The sequence below is a fragment of the Panthera leo genome, chromosome A3 (genome assembly GCF_018350215.1).
Source record: "Panthera leo isolate Ple1 chromosome A3, P.leo_Ple1_pat1.1, whole genome shotgun sequence".
Classification (NCBI taxonomy): domain Eukaryota; kingdom Metazoa; phylum Chordata; class Mammalia; order Carnivora; family Felidae; genus Panthera; species Panthera leo.
This window is the reverse complement of record NC_056681.1, coordinates 123,562,561-123,575,533: the sequence shown is the minus strand read 5'-3', so window position 1 is coordinate 123,575,533 and position 12,973 is coordinate 123,562,561. Positions and strand designations below refer to the sequence as shown.

Here is a 12,973-nt window from a genome sequence, read left to right as displayed (position 1 = left end):
AAGGGAGAAAAAGGGGACACCATCTACAAAGAGAGGCTTTTAAAGGAATATCTCTCACTGGCAATGCTACAGCTCCCTTGAAGGAGTGTGATGGAATCACTTTGTTAATTTTTGAGCTGAGACTTCCTTAGGGGTTGTGACTGCTTACCTTCCTGCCCCACCCTTCCTCACCTATGGAGAAACTCCATCCTACACTCAAAGTTTAGTAGGAATACAAGTACACTTCAGGTGCGTTGGGACAGAGGACCACTATCGTAACTAATCAAAAGGTGGTGCAAACCCCTAAAGCTGGTGGCACAGCCTCTTAGAACACACAGCAGGTTTCCCCTTTCCTGCCAGGTGGCCACAACGTAGGAGGTGAGCAGAAGCTGGGTGGGACATCAAACATCTCTGACCTGGTGCCCCCGGTCAGCAGACAGTAGGAGGTGGCTTCTGGGGAACTGGCGTTGGAGTAAGAGCCCGACGTGCAGTAGTCCAGGCCAGTAAAGAGAGGCTTGCAAGTCGACCAGGACTGCCTGTTCTCAGTGAGAGGTGGAACCTCTTGTGTTTTGGTGGTAGAGACCAAATGCAACGTGTTACTGGTGAAGAAAGCACAAACCCTAGTTACCTTCAAGTCATGAGTTGAAGTGAACATCACTGATTCTCTCAGTGCTAATATTTGCCCCCTTAACCTGCTTTCTCTCTCCTCTCTGTCCATACCCACCCCAAATTATTTGATTTACAGAAACAACTAACAGTATGAACATCAGCAAGGCTAACAAACACAGTGAGTTTTCCATTACAGACATTGTACAAGTCGTTTACTTTTGTTAGCTGTGATCCCTACAACAGCAGACATCAGGAGGTGCCTTCTTTTACAGAGGAAACAGAGACTCAGAGATGTTAAATAATGATCACTGGGACCTAAACTCAGGTCTTTTCCCATGAAAAGAAGGCTAGAAGGAACTCTTACTATACTGGCTTCTTTCCATTTCTTTCTCACATGAAACCTGTCCAGGTCACCTCTCCCATTGTGTGAATGCACGCCTGGGCACACACACTCACTCACACCCCTTTCTTTCCCTGCTAGCCCCTTCTTGTCTACCTCCCAGTCAAGAAACCTGTCTGCCTTTGTGGTCTCCATCCTTTCAAAACGCTTCTCACTGAACTGTTACCGTGCGTCTGGGATTGCTTCCATCAGCATCTCCAATCACCGTCTTGCTTCCAACTCCAATAGACACTTTTAGGCATTATTTTCCTTGATCTCCCAGAAGTACTTAGTAGAGCTTCTCACTTCTGGCCAGATTAAGACTTTAGCCACCCTTCTCTCAAGTATGTATTTGAACACATTAGGAAGTGCGACAAAGTTCAACAATGTCCCGATTTCTCCAAGGATGCTTTCTTTGACATATCATGTTCTTTCCTCAGTATTGTGTCCTCCTTTTAGGGGTGCCCTAAAATCTAGCTTTTCTGGGGGGCCGGAGCCCTGAGTGCCAGCTTTGGCTGCCAATGGGGCGATCCACCCTGGTGGCCACTTCTGGGCTTCTATGACCCTTTATGGCCTTGGTGCTTCTGTCTCTGGCCACTCCTTCTCACCCTTTGCTGTTCCCCTCTCACTTCACACGTTAACATTTCCCACATTTCTGTGCTAGTCCCTCACGTCTTACCCTACACCAATCACTGTTTGACCTCAACAACCTCTATCTGCAGGTGCTAAATCGGTATCTGTAGCTCTAGCCTGCTTACCAAGCTCAGACCCATTGGTCCCACTGCCACTGGAGATTCTTACTGGTTGTCTCACAGGACTTCAAATGCAGCATATCCCAAACTGAATTTGTCAGCTTCCTCCAAACCAGCTGCTTTCCCTATTTCAGCGAAAGACACCCCCACTGCCTTTTCCTCTTTCTTTTTCTTCAACCCCACATCTGGTCAATCACCAAGTGCTCTTGTTTCCACCTCCTGAGACTTTCTGGAGTAGGCTCACTCCTCTCCACACCCTCCCTGGCACTCTTGTGCAGTCTGCGACCTGTTCTCACCCACACGTGGGTGTGACAGAATCCAGCCAGTCTCTCTGGCTCCAGTCATGCTTCGTTTCCATCCCTGTCCCACTCTGGAGTCAGAGGAGGTCTCCTAAAACACCAAACTTGCTTGATTTATGCTCCCATTTTAAACTCCTTTGCCTTCAGAAGAGTCCAGCACCCTTCAGATGGCTGAGAAGGCTGATCCTTGCCAGCCTCTGTCACCTCCCTCCCTGTCCCCTGTGCACTTCACCACACTGAGTTTTGAGTTTCTTGCAGCTCCTGAGCCACATTCTTTTTCCTTCGGGCTGTTCTCTTCTCTTGGCCTGGTAACACTTATTCCTTTCTCTTTTTTCTGCATATCTCTGACATGGTCTTCATGTCGATTTCTTCAGAGAGCTTTCCCTGAGTGGCCCAGGCTACCTCATACAGAACTTCATGTCCTTCTGTGCTTCCTCTCAGGCCTCCGTTTGTTCTTAGGGTTTGCTTCCCTGCATGTCCTATCTGTGAACTTTAAGTGCTAGAAGGTCAGGGACCTTGTGTATCTCATTTAACATGCTTTGTATAGAGTTGGCACTTAAATACCATTTTTACTATTTTTGAATCGACAAATTAATGTGTCCAAGATATACAAACTAAGGCAAATCGATGTTTGAGGATATCATCGAAAATGGAGCTCTCCAGGGGCGCCTGGGTGGCTCAGTCGGTTAAGCGTCCGACTTCGGCTCAGGTCACGATCTCACAGTCTGTGAGTTCGAGCCCCGCGTCAGGCTCTGGGCTGATGGCTCAGAGCCTGGAGCCTGCTTCCGATTCTGTGTCTCCCTCTCTCTCTGTCCCTCCCCCATTCATGCTCTGTCTCTCTCTGTCTCAAAAATAAATAAAAACGTTAAAAAAATTAAAAAAAAAAAAAAGAAAATGGAGCTCTCCAAATACGCTGCCTCCCATAGTCATGAGACTAAGACTTTCCTGCTCTATCCGCTGAGCTAGTTACCACAGATCAGTATGTCCTCTGGTATTTTTCCTGTGAAAAAATGTTCATTTCCCAATGATGATTTTTCTAGAGTTTGTGTTTCTTCTTCTCAAAACAAACAAATAAACAATAACAAAAATCACCTAATAAGAAGTGATTAAATAGCAAGTCCTAAATCTCAGTTTGGTAAAATGTGGACAGTTGAAGAAACTGTAATTATGTAATGAGTCTAGGCTAGGTTAAAAGTAGGTAATTCACTACATTCTCTCCCCCCCACACCCCCATGGCCACAGGGCCTTGAATTATGTTGGGCAGCCAAGCCCTACAGATCCAGTCGCAACCTTCTCTCTTACACTGGCTAATCAGAGCTGGAAAGAGAATTACCTGCCACTGAACAGCCTGATTGGCCTCGTAGGAGATGGAACCGTGAACTTCAGCTGCCCGGCTTTCATGGCAACTTGCACACCCAGGCCTGTCTCGTGGAAGAAGTTGGTGTTCATTTGGATCCCCGTCCTTGAAAAGTCCGGGATGATGATGCCCATATTTGTCACAAACTCCATGGACACAGAGGGCTTTGCCATCAGCTCTGCCTGCATCTTTAAGTCAGAAAACGACCTGTTCAGGTTCATTAAACACCTCAGGCCCCTGGCGTCAGATCAAGTGCCCTTCCCCACCCATGTGCTAACATCTCTGGATAGCTCACACCTTAGGAAACAGTATTGTGATTTCTTTTTTTTTTTTTTTTTAATGTTTGTTTGATTGTTTGCTTAGAGAGCCCATGCATACATGCCAGAGGGGCAGAGAGAGAGACAGGGAGAGAGAGAATATCAAGCAGGTCCCCTTCTGTCAGTACGATGCCTGATGTGGGGTTTGACCCCATGAACTGTGAAATCATGACCTGAGCTGAAATCAAGAGTCAGAGGCTTAACCAATGGAGCCATCCAGGCACCCCTACTGTGATTTCTTTGGAGGAAGAAAAGCCACGTTCTCAGTTCCCTAGAGCCAGACACTGATACCCAGCACTAGGAAGTGCCCCAGTTAACTTTAAGCATAACAGGATGAAAAGATGACAGGAATCCTCATTTATTGAGAGAATAGCGGTCTCCTTACTGCCAGGAGCTAGCAAGGTGGTGCCTCCTAGTGGAATCCTAAAGTTCATAAAAATGCGATTACAATGATGATGTACTTCATCTTCAACTAGACACACATTTTAAAATTGTACAAGAAACCCACCCCTGAGGAAAAGAATGATCTAAGGAATCAAAACAATGAACAGGATCTTACATTGGCTACTTCCAGCTTCATTCCACCCCTGATTCCAGGAGTGATGACTCCAGAGGAGGAGATTTGCAATTGTAACCCAAGTCCGGTGGGGAGTTCAAAGGCGTTGTCCATGAAGATGTAGTGAAGAAACAAGTCGCTCCTTAAACCTTTCTTGATGGCCTCGCCAATCTGTGGGTCCAACCGGGTACAGTAACTACAAGTAAGCCTCATCAAACTGGGGTTTGTGAAATGTGACGTCCCACATATCACACAATAATTGTTTGTTATCCAGAAGGGACAGACTAGCATATTTTGATTATCTGAGTATTTGATAAAATTAATGATTATCAGTTTTGACAGGTTGGGATATAAGAAATTTCCCTGGAAAGATACCATGTCATTTTGAACTAGTGGTTTGGAGACCCTTGAGAATATTGCCGTGCCTCAGAGCTTTATGTGCTTTAAGTAGCCTTGAATGGCATGGCTTAATTCCAGTTATTTGGAGTCTCAACATAAATGAGGTTTTATGTAAGTGTAATATATTATGATAAAACCATTTCTTCTTGAAACCAATGAGCTATTGACATGATAGACATAATAGTATGTATTAGTTTTTTTTTAAAATGACATTTCTAGAAAATAACTTGTGGTCTGTTTTCTTAAAGCCAACATTGTTATTTATCAAATACCAGGGAATATATTTGGATATTTTCTACCTTATTAATAAATTAATAATAGTGGAAACTATAGCTCATATTTAGATAGTGGACTACAGTTTATCAAATACATTCCTTCATCATTATAATTTCAATATTAAAAGGAACCTGTAACATAGATATAGGGAGGTAACACTTAATATTTTTTTCCAGATGAACAAATGAATGCTCTAAAAGATATACCTAACGTTACAAATGGCCTAGTTTCTAAATGTTACCAATTATTTGCAGTCTAAGAATCTTCCTCTCTGAAATTCAAGGCAATTGAATTGCTTTATTGAAGGAAGTACCAGCACTTTCTCTGGTTTGTGGGACAGGATTGTAAGGAGTCTGGGAGATCTAAAAAGAGCACTGGCTAATCTCATTGCCCTATCATGGGGCCTGGCCGACTTACCATCTGGGGGATCCCCTGCAGAGTGCGAACACCATTCAGCAGCAGCTTTCCCAGGAACTGGAGGTCATGAAGCCTGACAAAGCCAAGCTCCTCTCCCAGGATGCGGAGGTAGGCTCTGGCTTCTGGGAATTCTCTGGATTTCAAATCTTTGATCAGCTTCTCAATATTGAGCATAATTCCATTGACCATGTCCTGGGATTTTAACAACAAAATGTCTAATGAGATGTCAGCATTGTCAGACATTTAGAGTCCTGATGTGAGGCCTATCTGCTGCCGCCATGATGGGCTAAACACAAGTATTCAAGGTGGGGATCTAGAGAAGCCACTGAAATCAGACTCCCACCTTTTGCTGAAAAATAGATAGCTCCTCCAAATTGAGATGAAAAACAACAACAACGACCCTGAGGTCTTACCACGGATAGCAATGCTTCCACACTGTTCTTAATTTGAATAATGCAGGCACAGGAAGATGTCAGGATTCATAGGACTAACCAGGAGTAGAAGATTGTCTATCCCTCACCCCTTCCCAGCTTACCCCTTTCTCCTCTGATAAGGGATGAATACTAGGGGTTTCTTGAGAAAATGCAGCTGCTGTATAAATTGGCCAAATGCTTTAAAAACACACCATCCTAGACAAGTTCTTCTTAGAGTTAAGAAGAATTCTATAGATTGATGCTTAGTCATTGAGAAAGAAGAGAGTGTTGATAGACCCAGAACACAGCAAAGAGCCTCAGCCTCAGGTGGAGGTAGTTAAATTACAAGGTGGAGGTGGGGCCATCTGTGAACATCTAGGAGTAAATTATTGCCCTGTCTTTCAAACTGAAATGTGCATACATGTCACCTAGGGAATGTCCTTAAGATGCAGGTTCAGATTCAGTAGATCCTGGTGGGGCCTCAGAACCTGCATTTCTAACACGTTCTGATGTGATGCAATTGCCTGAACCACACTTTGGGTAAGGCAAAAAATTAAAGAATAAGAAACTCCAGGTTATTCAATCTGCTTTCTACTCCTTAAGTGGGGTCTTATGCTGGCTTCAAAGTGGTTTGCTCCCACTAGCTAGTACACTGATATGAGTAAGAGCCAAAAAAAGCAGTTAATTATGAAAATATGAATTCAAAAATTGTAATAGTATCTGCTTATTGATCAATCAGTACCAGTCAGGCACTCTGCTTAGCATTTTACATACTTTACTTCATTTAGTTTTTAAATCACCCTGGGAGGCATGGATTATTAGCACACTCTGGGGATGTAGAAACAGACATAATATCAAACAGCTTTTCTAGGTATGCAGTTTGAAGACAGTGTGGTGAGAATTCAAACCCATGCCCCCGAGTTTACACTCTTAATCATCATGTGAGAGTGCCTCTAGTGAGTCTGGCCGCTGGGCACATTGAATATCCAGGAGGCTTATAATTACAGAGGACATAGTCCTTATCCCCATAGGACTGGTTAATAACAGTCGTAACTGTCACTTCAGCTAGACAGTTCCTTGATGACTTCTAGGCTTGGATAAAATGTTTTCACATTGAGACCGAAAGCCTTCCTTGAGGGAGTACTTAACAAAAACATACCTGCTCACGTTTATCATCTTTGGTATAGCCAAAATGGTCCACCAAGACCTTGGAGACATGATCAGGAACTTGGCCATCAACCCAGTACAAAGCCTTGTTGACACTGTCTGGGAAAAATCCTTGCTTTCCAAAAAGAGCTTCCAATGTTGGCTCAAAGCCTTTTCCTTCCAAACCAATCTGAGAAAGAAAATCAGGCAAGAAAATGCCGTCAGGTTTCTTTGTTGTATGTCAGCCTCTAATTCCTCTCTTTATGTCCATTTAATTAAACAAGTATTTAATGAATACTACAGCGTAGGAGCTGAACTTAGCACTCCACAGGAGTTGTGGTATTTAATTCTTACTAGAATCTTGAAAGGCAGAACTTATTATTTGCCCTTTTCCAGAAGAGGCAGCTGAAGTTCAGAGAGGATAAATAATTAAACAAAAGATTCGGATTGAGAATGAATTTGGGGTTTGAGTCAGATCAGTCTGATTACACAGCCCATGCGTTTTCTTGGATTTTGGTTCTAAGGACTTCTCTGAGACATCTGCATTTCCGTTAATACTACAGAATCATGCCTCAGGTGACCTCTAGCTGGAAGGCAGGGGGGCAAGGGAGGTGGGAAAGAAGAAGCCCTCAAACAGTTGGTATGAATGAACTGCCTGAATATAATTCCTCCCCAGGCTGCCTCACGGCTCCCTCAACTTCCTATTTGTGGTGTTGTATACAACAGGAGAGAGGACGTAAGCCTCTTCTTAGTATCACACATACCTCAAAGAGGTCTGCTGGAGCAAATCCAAAGACAGTGAGGGTTGTTTTCAGCATGCTTTCTTTAGGAAGGTAATTATTTGGATCAAATATAAGATTTCCTTCAATTTTGGCTGAGACTGGGTCAAGTGATGGAAGGGAAACAGATTTGGAGAGGTGGTAGTTCCGGGAAAATTTTGTGAAGTCCATGATGGTTGGGAGTTGAGATCCTTTCAAAGCATCTTCCACTAAGCTTTTCAAGCTAGATGGAAAGAAGGAGTGTTATTTTTAGCTTACATGTCATATTACTAATCCATTGTCTGTCCCACCCCAAGGAAATAGGGATTGCCAATTGCTACTAAAAGATTTGGGTTTCATTTGCTCAAGAGCTTGGCTCAGGTCTGGTGCACTTTTGCATGAATGTTGCCCAGGAGAAAGAACACTCCATAAGGGTAGGCAGTGGCCTTTCGGAATGAGGTTTAGAATTCTAGCACTTTGTTTCAGATGGGGGAACATTATTCTTACTTACTCTTTGATATACAGTTCTTCTGAGTTTAAGATGTTGGTGATGTGGGAAGCCACAAAGTTCTTCACTTGTTCATTCTGTTCCCATGGGAGAAACTGGACAATCTGATTAATATCTGACTGGGAAGGGCCCCTCATCAGCATGAGATAGGCAGCCAGTCGCTTATCCCCTGGAGAGGCATCACTGAGGAAAACCTGAAGAAGGACTTCCCGGACCTGTAGCCAAAAAAGGAGACTATTACCACTGTCCTTTGGTCAGAACACAGAACATGCCTGGCAAACACTGGTGGGGTCTGCTAGCAGTTTATTACGTGCAAGTCGAATTTCTTTCTAATAACTTTCCAAATGCTGGTACTGAATCTTCTCACCAGTATCCCTCAGAACAACCAGCTCCAAGGAAGGGTCTCAGAAGACTCGTGTCAAATGCATGTTGCATTCAACTATATTAACATACTCAAGTTGTGACTTGATGAAGGGATGCTACTAGGTGAAAGTAAAGTTGTTTTAACACAAATTATTTCAGTGTGGGAAGGGGCAGTGAGACTGTGGGGTGAATAAATAAGGCATTTTCCAAAACTCTGGAGTCATTTCCACCCAAAGTAGGGCCAGGTCGACAATCCTAGTTTGGGAAGACTGGGGAAATCAGGCATGTTTTCCTAAGATGAGTGGCGGTTGATCTGGTAGGGGGGAAGCATGGAGCTAAAGTCTCATATTCTGAGTGCTAGAGTAGCAGCATGGTCCAATATTTCTCTCTTGTCCACAGTCAGGTCAATAGGCTTACTGAAATTGGCAATTAGAAAGCAGTAAAATAAAGTAAGCTGAATGATGAGATTTAGAATCTCATTCCAAGTCCTTGTTAATCTGAATAAACTTTTTACGTTTAGACATCCTCTGTGGACTTAACCTCATCTTTAAGTTCCATTTTCCGCAGGGCCTGGATGGCAGCCTTCTGAATCAGCAGTGATGGCTCTGAACTTTGGATACATTTCAGGATTGAAGACGTGAGTCTTGGGGATACTGTCTCCATGGTTCTGCCAGTATTTCCAATGACCTGCATTGAAAAGAAATGAGGGGGAATCAGGGCGCAGAATGAGAAGTAGGGGGTATCCAGGAAAATGCTTCTGAAATGATGTATATTATACAAAAGACCAAAAGTACCCTCAGAATTAAGTAGGTGTGATCTTCGTTCCCAGTGCAATCATCGCGAATCTGTTCCAACAGGTAATCAGCAATGTCCAGCAGGGCCTGGGTCACCACAGGGTTTGTCTCATGATAGCTACGGAATAAGAGTTAGGACTCAGCAAGCATAGCTAGGTTTACCTTAACAAACTTGTGTGTGCAGATTTCTTATTTCGGGGCTTTACTCTCAAAACGGCCAGTGGAAAAACAGTGTACGCGTAAGAGTCTGGAAGTGGAGGGTAGGGTATGACCTTAGTACAGAGATGTAGGGTCTTCCTCAACTCCTGCGAGGAGGGCCAGTGTGAAACTCACTTGTTGACCACGTGACCCAGAGCATATAAAGTGGTCCGGCTCTGCTGCTCCTTTGCTGTGCTGAAGATCTCCTGCAGCCTCTCGGCCGAGGGCTCTGGCATCAGGGCCACCAGGTAGGTCACAACATCTGTCAGAAGGGGGTTGGCCTTCTCACTTCTCAGCCACTGGAGGATGTGAGTGTAACACTGGGGCTGTCCACACTGAATCAAAGCTTGTAAGGTGACGGGGCTGAGAAAGAAAGAGCAGAGGATTACGTAGATCACCTTTAGGCAGCTCCATTATCCTTGGCTCATGATGCTCCTCTGTCAGGAGTGCCCTGATCTCCTGTATTCACTCTCCAAATCTGACCATCTTCCGAAATCCAACTTGTATCCCAGGAACCAGGAAGCCTTCCCTATAAGCACTATCCCCTGGGGAAGCACCACGGAGGAAAGTCTGAAGAAGGACCCCAGATTTATCACCAAAAGAGCACAGTTATCCCCGTCCTTCGTTCAGAACATAGAACATGCCAGGCAGACACTGGCATGGCCTCATTTTGGTCCTCAGTCCCTCCTCTGACATTCCCAGCACTTAGAGCCAGTGCCTTGAAGTATAGAGAAATCACGGTATTACTTTGTTTGCCTGAATTCTCTCTCCACTAGCCTAGGATTCCAGAGGGCACAGATGTCTTTTTCTCTCAAACTTTCCAAGGTGCTCACCATAGAATGAGGGATTAGATTAGTAGATATCCATCAAAATGTGTGAAGTATTTCCCTCCTATATTAACACACAAATGCATATCTGCCTTGAATGCAGTGTGTGTGTGTGTGTGTGTGTGTGTGTGTGTGTGTGTGTGGCCCATGGAACTCTAAGCATGTTAGCTGATATTTCTCTATCCAGCAAACATTAACTGATTGACTAGTTGATTAGCTGGATTGATATTTTAATGGCCCCTGAGGTTTTCTGCTTGGCCAACGTTTGAAAGTTCAGCCAGATACCATAGGTCATACGAAAGATATGGTTGCAACCATTAAAGAAATACCTGGACACCTGGATCAGCTTTGGCAAGAGGGATGTGATTGCCTCATTGTTGAGGCCTCTCAGCTCAGTAACCAGTTTATTGAAGAGGTTAGCTCTCTGGGCATTCTGGTCAGAGACGTGTAATGTTTGCAGTTCCTGCAGAGTCTTCACAATGGCCTCGGCCTGCTTTGGGGGTGATGTGGATTTGGTGATCTCAAAGGCCAGACCCACCTCCTCGGTACCTGGGAGGAGGAAAGCGTCAAAGGGATTCCTGCTTATCTACATTTCAACCACCTCTTGGTCTACTAGAAACTAGAAAGTAGGGAGGTATCAGCAAAGAAGAAAAGAAAACTATACTGTACTCGATGCCTATTATGTATCTGTCTCTGTGCTAGGTATCTGACTTCAATGTCTTTTACTTTAATGCATTTGCTCATCATACTATCCATATGGGTTGCTATTATTCGTCAATTTAAAGATAAGGAAACTAAGATCCATAGATGAGCAACTCACCTTGCCTAAGACCTCTCTGAGTGTAAGAGGCAGAGCCGTAATTGAATCCCAGCTTGTCTGAATTTGATATCAGATTACCTCTTTACTGGAAGGAAGCAGAGGAGGTGCTATGGCTGAGGCTAGACCCACTGGTGCTCACCTGCCATCTTTTCCAGAGGGATCAGCTTATGGGGGGATGATCCTCTGTGTCTCCTCCATCACCCTGCTCTGACCCATGCCAGCATATGTGTTAACGTGGGAAATGTGGGGGAATAACAAGGGAAATGTGGTACCATGGAAAGAGTCCTGACTTAGACTAGACATGGGGGCTCATTCTGCATCACTTCTAATATTCAGAGACCTTGAGTACATCACAGACCTCTCCATGTGCCATTTTCCCCTCTGTACAGTGGGTATGAAAGTCCACATAGCTACTACCATAGGTTATGCATTCCCTCATTGAGAACAATGAGGGAATGCATTAGACAGATTTAAATACAAGACAAATGCAGGGCTAGAGTTGGACTAGAGATCGCTAAGGTTCCTTCCTACTCTAAAGATGGATTCCTGACCCCAAACGCCCTCTCCCACTTCCCTACCTCATCCAGGTTCCAGGCCTAATTACTGGGTGTATAAGGTTGTCAGATCTACCAAAGGTAGACTTAGGAGGCCAATTTCCTATTTCTGAAAATCTGGGTAGCTTTGGGACACTTCTCCTTTTCTTTTGTCCCATCACCACTTGACATTCTGAAAGGAACATGCTTGCTCACTAGAGTGGCCCAGAGCCAGAACACCAAAGCCCGCTGGACTCATTAGTCAGCAGACATTTCCCAGGACCCAGCAAGAAGCTAAGCCATGATACATGGTGTTTCTTGGGCAGACTTCCCAGCCCTGGCAACTGTGTGCACCTAAAATCTTACCTTCATCAAAGAAGCGGCTGTTGATCTTAGGTGTTTCTTCAAGTTTCAATGTCTGTGTAACCTGTGCCATCATCCCATACTTATTCCTGGTAACAAAGGAAGTACATCATGTCATGGATGGTCAGCTCCTCAGAGCGCACTATTCTTTTCATGTTGAGTGTTTCCCTCGTCTCATTTCTACCCAAATCCTGCCTATTTTTCAAACCATTAAATTCAGCCTCTTTGATCCCCTCGCCCGCCAATGAACACCACCTACCTCCACCTGGACATGCTAGCTGTCTTTCTTTCAGAAGGACATCTGTACCTTACACCTCTCACCAGTCTGGAGTGCCCAGAGTATAGGGACTAATTTGTGCCTTGAAATTCCTGTGTATTACCCTCAGCACAATGCCAAGAATGAAGCAATTACTCAGTAAATACAAGTTGATGGATCAGGTTTCAAAATGGATTGGTATATCCAAGTCTCTGGTCCCCATCTCAAATCCTCCATAAAACTGTTCTAACTCTTTTTTTTTTTTTTTTTTTAATTTTTTTTTTCAACGTTTTTTATTTATTTTTGGGACAGAGAGAGACAGAGCATGAACGGGGGAGGGGCAGAGAGAGAGAGGGAGACACAGAATCGGAAACAGGCTCCAGGCTCCGGGCTCCGAGCCATCAGCCCAGAGCCTGACGCGGGGCTCGAACTCACAGACCGCGAGATCGTGACCTGGCTGAAGTCGGACGCTTAACTGACTGCGCCACCCAGGCGCCCCTAAACTGTTCTAACTCTTAAAGTCTGGGTCTCAGATACATTTTGTTGATATCAAATTATTTTGCATGCCTAAGATTTTCCTGCTGAATTTTCTGTTTGCTTGAAAATGGCGACAGGGATGGGCTGTGCTCTGTAGCTCCTCATAGCCTCCTCCAG

At 44.4% G+C, this 12,973-nt stretch overlaps 1 protein-coding gene across 1 annotated transcript in view; it reads right to left on the bottom strand.

The window, feature by feature from the left end:
- Positions 1-12,973, bottom strand: part of APOB (apolipoprotein B) — a 39,117-nt gene that overhangs the window by 18,232 nt on the left and 7,912 nt on the right. Inside the window, exons 8-19 of the mRNA XM_042933585.1 lie at positions 12,067-12,152; positions 10,677-10,896; positions 9,656-9,883; positions 9,323-9,440; positions 9,069-9,215; positions 8,169-8,380; positions 7,664-7,901; positions 6,913-7,089; positions 5,341-5,532; positions 4,252-4,419; positions 3,352-3,563; positions 396-578 (exon numbers count right to left, since the gene is read on the bottom strand). Of these exons, the coding sequence (XP_042789519.1) occupies positions 396-578; positions 3,352-3,563; positions 4,252-4,419; positions 5,341-5,532; positions 6,913-7,089; positions 7,664-7,901; positions 8,169-8,380; positions 9,069-9,215; positions 9,323-9,440; positions 9,656-9,883; positions 10,677-10,896; positions 12,067-12,152 (2,181 nt within the window). The remainder of the gene's footprint in view (positions 1-395; positions 579-3,351; positions 3,564-4,251; positions 4,420-5,340; positions 5,533-6,912; positions 7,090-7,663; positions 7,902-8,168; positions 8,381-9,068; positions 9,216-9,322; positions 9,441-9,655; positions 9,884-10,676; positions 10,897-12,066; positions 12,153-12,973) is intronic.